Below are 6,218 nucleotides of genomic sequence, written 5' to 3'. Positions count from 1 at the left end.
TCGCAGCGGGGCCGGTCACTGTGCCCCAGCCCTTGGCCCCCGCCTGGGCTCGCAGGCCAGGGGTGCTGTGACACGGCGCTGCAGCGGTTGGGTGTCTGTGCTCCAGCTCTGCTCCTGTATTCCAGCGCAGGGCAGGGCCACCCTGTCATCCCCAGGGGCGGGGGAGGGAAGGATTTAAATTGGGCGCTTGCCTGGCTGCGCACCCTGGCTGAGAGGCAGCGGGAGGAGGAGGAGGAGGACCCGAGCCTGCCAGGGAGCCGGGCGCTCTGGATACGTGTCCAGCAGGTAGGACAGAGCCCACCTGAGGGGACACGGCACCCTCCGCGCAGATACTGGGGCCTGCAAGGAATGGGGGACCGTGCCCCTACCCAAAATCTGGCGATGGGGGGGCAGCTCCTGCGGCCCAGGGCTCTGGTGAGGCGCAGGTCTCCGGGCAGGACACGGCCCTCGCCAAGAAGGGACAATGCGACCGAGCGGCACCAGGGCAGGATGGAGCTGCTGGTCCCTGCGATGCGCTTTGTGCCCTCAGCGCTTCAGCCAGGCACACAGGGACACGGGGGTACAGGAGGGAGCAGCCGGAGCTGCGGGACCTGCCGGAGCTGAGGGCACCTGAAGCAGGAGCCTGCCGACTCGCGCCATGGGTCTGGGCTGGGAGCCCGGTGGAGGAGCCTGCGCGGCGAGCGCCAGGCTGGGGGGCTGACGTGATTCCACCCCCCGGGGGCAGGCAGGGCTGGGACCGCGGCACTGCCAGGCCACCCCAGCTCACTTCGGCTGGAAAACCGCTTCCACTGGGACCTTTTGGGCTGGGCTGCTGTGACAGCTTGAAAGGACAGTCAGGTCCTGCCCCGGGAGCGGCGTGTGCAGCCAAGCCCCGGCATCAGGAGGTCTGATTAGAGACCAGCTAATGATAGCTTGCAGTTGGGCAACGTCTTTCCAGTATAGGGTGTTTACACGACATCCATGTCCTACATAAGTGTCGCCTGCTCCAGGGTGTGACCCAGCACTCTGTCCGGACCGAGTGCCATCCGAGGCAGCACAACCAGCCCGTCACCTCCCGGAAGGTTCCAGCTGCATCAGTGGAGTCAGGCAGGGGAGGGCAGAGAAGCTGCTCTCCAGGGCTGGGGCCGCAGTCGGACCAGAGCCACTGGCTGCAGGAGAGCCTGGAGCCATGGGCAGGGTCCCCAGAGAGGCAGGAGCTGGCCTGAAGCTGCTGGGGCAAACCTCTCCCCATCGTGATCCATCTCCAGCAGCACCCGGCCAATATTTAGATGGATCAGAAGCAATGACTCAGAGACTTTTCGACCAGTTAGGTAAACAGTCGGAGAGTTACGCTGTGACCCTGATAATGAGTTAAACATATCATTACTGTCACTCACTGGAGTTTATGGGAGATGGGTGTTCCCAAGGAAAGGTTTGGGTTTCGTTTTTGCTGGTTTTACGAGACTGTGGCCTCACCACCGTGCAATGTTGTAGATGCTGAAAGTTTATACAGGGCTTCCAGAAGAGACCGGGTGACAGCAGGCGACACATCCACCCCTCAGGGATTGCTACAGAGCCCGAGTGCATCCAGCTCGTGAAATCCCCTGAGCTGAAAACAGCCACTTGTTGATAGAGAAACCGGGGAAATATTACACACACTGCCCCATTCTTCATCCTCGCCCTGTTGTCCACTTATGGCTCGAGATGGAAACAAGACTCTGGCCTGCACAGACCTGGCCTGACTCCGCATGGCCTGTGTCTGCCTCTCTCCGAACAGCTCGGGCAGGGGTGAGGGGGTGAGGGCACCCACTGCACCGACCGCAGCCGCTCGCATGAACCGCAGAGGACGAGCCTGAGTGGGAGAGACCTACTGTCTAATCTTTATTTTCATTTATATATATTTTATCGACCATTTTACCTACAAAACAATTAGCTAATGACAAAGACTGACCTTTCACGACCTCCTGCAGCACAGGGGCTAGAAGCTCCCAGTGAAAACACTTGCCCTGAAAGGTGTGAGTAAATCACAGGCCTTGCTGCCCCAGGGTGCTGTAGGGGCTGACGCCAGGCTTGGACCCGCAGCCGTGACCACACAGGCCCGGGGACAACAGCCCGTGGTGGCTGCAGACCAGGAGGTCCAGAGGCCATGTGCCAGGGGCCTCAGACAGAGCATCTCTCTCCCCCATCCTGTTGCTAGAGCAGTTTCTCTGAATATCTGGCGAGAGCACCTTGGTTCTGCCGCAGAGAGAGCTCGCGGTCAGACAGACCCCTGCATTGATGCTGCCCCTGTCCCCAGCCACTGGAACTGGTTAGGATGGCCCCGGGATGGTGTCTGGCACCAGCCGACTGGCCTCCCCCAGACCTGTGCGCAGTGCGGAGGTCAGCAGGGGCCAGGAGCGGGGCCAGCACGCCCGTGGCAGCAGACCCTGGCTTTGGAGGACAGGAGAGTGCAATGGGGCTGGGGGCTCTGCCAACCGAGGGGCCTTAGAACAAGCGGAGACCCAGGGACATCTCAACTGCAGCAAAGGCCCAGCCTGAGAGAAGGTCTCTGCCAGGCCGGGCCTACCGCTGCAGGTGGATCAGTTCTCTCGGCCTGTGCCGTGCCAGAGTGATGCGGGATCACACAGCAAGAAGAAGGATCTCCACGGGCAGCCACGGGCCAGGCTGCGCCTGCCACCCTGCTCGGTGCTGGTGGTGTCCCACCACGCTCACAGCGGGCCTGTGGCCAGCGCGAAGCCAGGCAGCGTGATGGTCTGCATGGGCAAGAGCAGAGGAGGAGTTGCAGCAGTAGCCAGCATCTCTCTGCAGCTGGGCAGTGGCTGGTGGCACGACTCGTGCTTGTCCAGTGGCCACCAGTTAGATCTGCTAGCCCCAGGGCAGCTCAGGAGCCAGCGCTGGGGGGGGGAGGGGGGTGTGTGTGTGTGGATGAGCAGTGTCCATGCTCCCCGCTGGCCCCCCAGGGCATCACCCCAAAAGCGAGCAGAAGAGGAAGGTGGTAGAGGCCACAGGTCTGAGGGTGTCAGGCTCTGGGGGAGCAGGCAACTCCCCGGGGCCCAGAGCGGGGCCATCCAGGCTGCTGGTATGATGGTTCTTTGCAGGGTGTGTGTCTCCAAGCCTGCCACTCTGTGACGTGGCCCTTAAGCCCCCGCTGCCCCCGGGTCCGCTCCGCTGCCAGTGTCCGTTCCCATCACAGCACCCACTACCTGCCTTCCTGCCCTGAGTGCAGGAGCTCTTTGGCACAGGAACGAGCCTTCTGGTGACACCAGGGCTGCACCCCTGTGCCAGGGCTACCCGCTGCACCGAGCCCAGCACTGCAGAGCACCTGAACATGCCGCCCGAGCCGCCACTGCTGCTTCCTGAGAGCACCCAGCTGCCCTTCGAGAGAGAACTGGACAGGGGCACTCTCGGCCCTGAGGCTGCTGCTGGGAGAGGAGGTCAGCAGCAGGGCCCCAGACCCCACGCCCCGCTTCTCTCTGGGCCCCTGCTACCACATCCAGGGCCATGACTTCCTTCACGCACACCACGTAAACTGCCCAAGAACCTATGTCTTACCAAGTCGTTTCTTTCTCTCCCCTCAGACAAAGACGGTGCCCCACAGTATCAGGACTGTTCCCCAGAGACGATGCGGAAGATGAGTGCAGCCCCTCAGAACAATCCAAGTGACACGGGCAGTAACCAGATTGCAGATGGACACAAAGAGAGGGGTGGGGGTGGGAGTAACTTCATAGCTGGAGTCTTCATCCAAACCATGAACAAGAAGGTGAGTATCTATGATGCCATGATGAGGGGGCTCCTGACACCAGGTACGGCCCTGGTGCTGCTGGAGGCACAGGCTGCTTCAGGGTTCCTCACCGACCCCGTGAGGAACGAGAAACTCTCGGTGAAAGAGGCACTGACTGCAGGAGTCATAGGCAGAGATTTTTACGAGAAGCTGCTGTCGGCAGAAGGAGCTGTGACGGGGTACACGGAGCCCTACACCGGCCAGCAGATCTCCCTCTTCCAGGCCATGAAGAAAGAGTTCATCGTCCGGGAGCACGCCATCCGCCTGCTTGAGGCCCAGATCGCCACCGGCGGCATCATCGACCCTGTGCACAGCCACCGCCTGCCCGTGGAGGTGGCCTACCAGCGCGGCTACTTCGACCAGGAGATGTGCCAGTTTCTTTCTAACCCCAAGAATCAAACAAGAAGTTGCTTTGACCCCAACACCCATGAGAACCTCACCTACACGCAGCTCCTCCGCCGCTGCGTGCCCGACCCGGACTCGGGGCTGCTCCTGCTCCACGTGATGGACAAGGGCTCCGTGCTCCACCAGCTGACCGAGGACGCCCGCAAAGCCCTGCAGGCCGCCCGCACCACCCTCAGCGTGGGGCTCTTCCAGGGCCAGAGCGTCACCGTCTGGGAGCTCCTGTTCTCCCGCTACGTCCCCGATCACCAGAGAGAAGAGCTGCTGAGGAAGTACAAGACGGGGAAGGTCACCATCTCGGAGATGATCACCCTCCTCACCGCCATCGTCACCAGGGCAGAAATGGAAAACAGCGATCTGCACTCATCCACAGTTACACCCAACAACCAGGTGGGAGCATCACAACCAGCCCAGAATGCACAATCCCAGGAGCAACAGCTGAGAAAGTCCTTAAAGTCCGCAACCATCTATGTCACAGCTGGTGAGCTCCAGGGTCAAAATATCTCCTTGTTGGATCTGCTCTTTTCCAAATACATCCCTCAAGGGAAGAGGCAGGAGCTGCTGGAGCTCTACCGAGCAGGAATACTGACCACAGAACAGGTGGCTGCTGTGGTCACCACCATCATAAACAGAACAGAACCTGCAAACACCAGAAGTTCACACAAGGCAGCGGCAAGGGCAGAGGAAAATGGAGATGATTTTTCAAAACAAGATGCACAACTAGATAACATCTTGAAGGCTACCACCATTGATGTGCCAGCTGGCAAACACCAGGGGAGGCAGGTCTCTGTGTGGGACCTGCTCTTCTCCAACTACATCCCTGAGGAGAAGAGGCAGGAGCTGCTGGGGCTGTACCGTGAAAGGGTATTAACTCTGGAGCAGATGATAACTGTTGTCATCGCTGTCATTAAGAAAAAAGAATCTACAAGCAGGAAATTGCTAATTGCAGTCAAGACTTCTGACAAGGACACCATGTCAGCAGCAGCAGAGAAGGATGACGCCTCCACCAAAGAAGAACCATGGCAAACAGCCTTGAAGACCACAGTGGTTGACATGGAGGTTGGGGAGCTTCGGGGCCACAAGGTCTCTGTGTGGGACCTGCTCCACTCCAAGTACATCCCTGAGGAGAACAGGAAGGAGCTGCTGGAGCTGTACCAGGCGGGAGAGTTAACCCTCGAGCAGGTGAAAACCGTTGTCAGCACTATAGTGACCAAGGCAGAAGCAGCAAGGGCAGAGGAACTGGCAAATGTGAGTAGTCCAGGAGCAGAGCCGAGAGTCACAGAAGCTGAGCACAGCCACCTGCAGGGGGACAGGGCCTGGGAAGAGACTCTGAAGTCCACCAGCATTGAGATGGCTGTGGATGGGTTCCAGGGGAGGCAGGTCTCTGTGTGGGACCTGCTCTTCTCCGACTACATCCCTGAGGAGAAGAGGCAGGAGCTGCTGGGGCTGTACCATGCAGGGACACTCACCATTCAGGAACTGGCCGCCACTGGCAGCACCATCGTGACAAACAGCAGAGAGCGGCCCCTGGCGATGCTCCCCCAGCAGACAGTGGATCTCCTCCAGTCCGAGGGCTCCTACATTACTTTTGGCCAGTTCCAGGAGAAGAGGGTGTCGGTGTGGGAGCTCCTCTCCACCAAGCAGGTCTCCGAGTACAAACGAGAGGCACATCTCGACACTTACGGCACGGGAGGGCTGACGGTGAACAAGATCACCATCACCACCACCGTCATCACGGGCCCACAGCGCAAGAAGAGGCACCACCAGGACCACTAGCAGGGAGCTGCCTGCGGGGCCGGCGTGGGCCCGGCACTCGCCGGGGTTTGCTCTGCACACAGGACGGAGCGGGACCATCCTCTGCGCGGCAGTGGGCAGGCGCCTCGATAAACTCTTTGCTGTCTCAACTACCACGTGGCTGAGGTTTCTTTTGCCCAACAGCTTTCCCGGAGGGACTCTGGGGAGTGCCGGGAGGGTTGTGACCGCGGGACTCTGGCACTGGCAGAGAAGGGGAAATGCGGAGCCCGCGCCCCAGTCCCATGGCGTGGGGAGTGCCTGG

At 60.3% G+C, this 6,218-nt stretch overlaps 1 protein-coding gene across 1 annotated transcript in view; it reads left to right on the top strand.

The window, feature by feature from the left end:
• EPPK1 (epiplakin 1) overlaps positions 1 to 5,971 on the top strand; it is a 27,618-nt gene extending 21,647 nt beyond the window's left edge. Inside the window, exons 6-8 of the mRNA XM_026841536.1 lie at positions 216 to 285; positions 3,558 to 4,517; positions 4,569 to 5,971. Of these exons, the coding sequence (XP_026697337.1) occupies positions 216 to 285; positions 3,558 to 4,517; positions 4,569 to 5,938 (2,400 nt within the window). The 3' untranslated portion in view covers positions 5,939 to 5,971. The remainder of the gene's footprint in view (positions 1 to 215; positions 286 to 3,557; positions 4,518 to 4,568) is intronic.
• The last annotated feature ends 247 nt before the right edge of the window (positions 5,972 to 6,218 follow it).

The sequence above is a fragment of the Athene cunicularia genome, assembly GCF_003259725.1.
Source record: "Athene cunicularia isolate RWA chromosome 2 unlocalized genomic scaffold, athCun1 chr2_part1, whole genome shotgun sequence".
NCBI lineage: Eukaryota > Metazoa > Chordata > Aves > Strigiformes > Strigidae > Athene > Athene cunicularia.
This window is presented reverse-complemented; position numbering and strand designations above follow the sequence as displayed.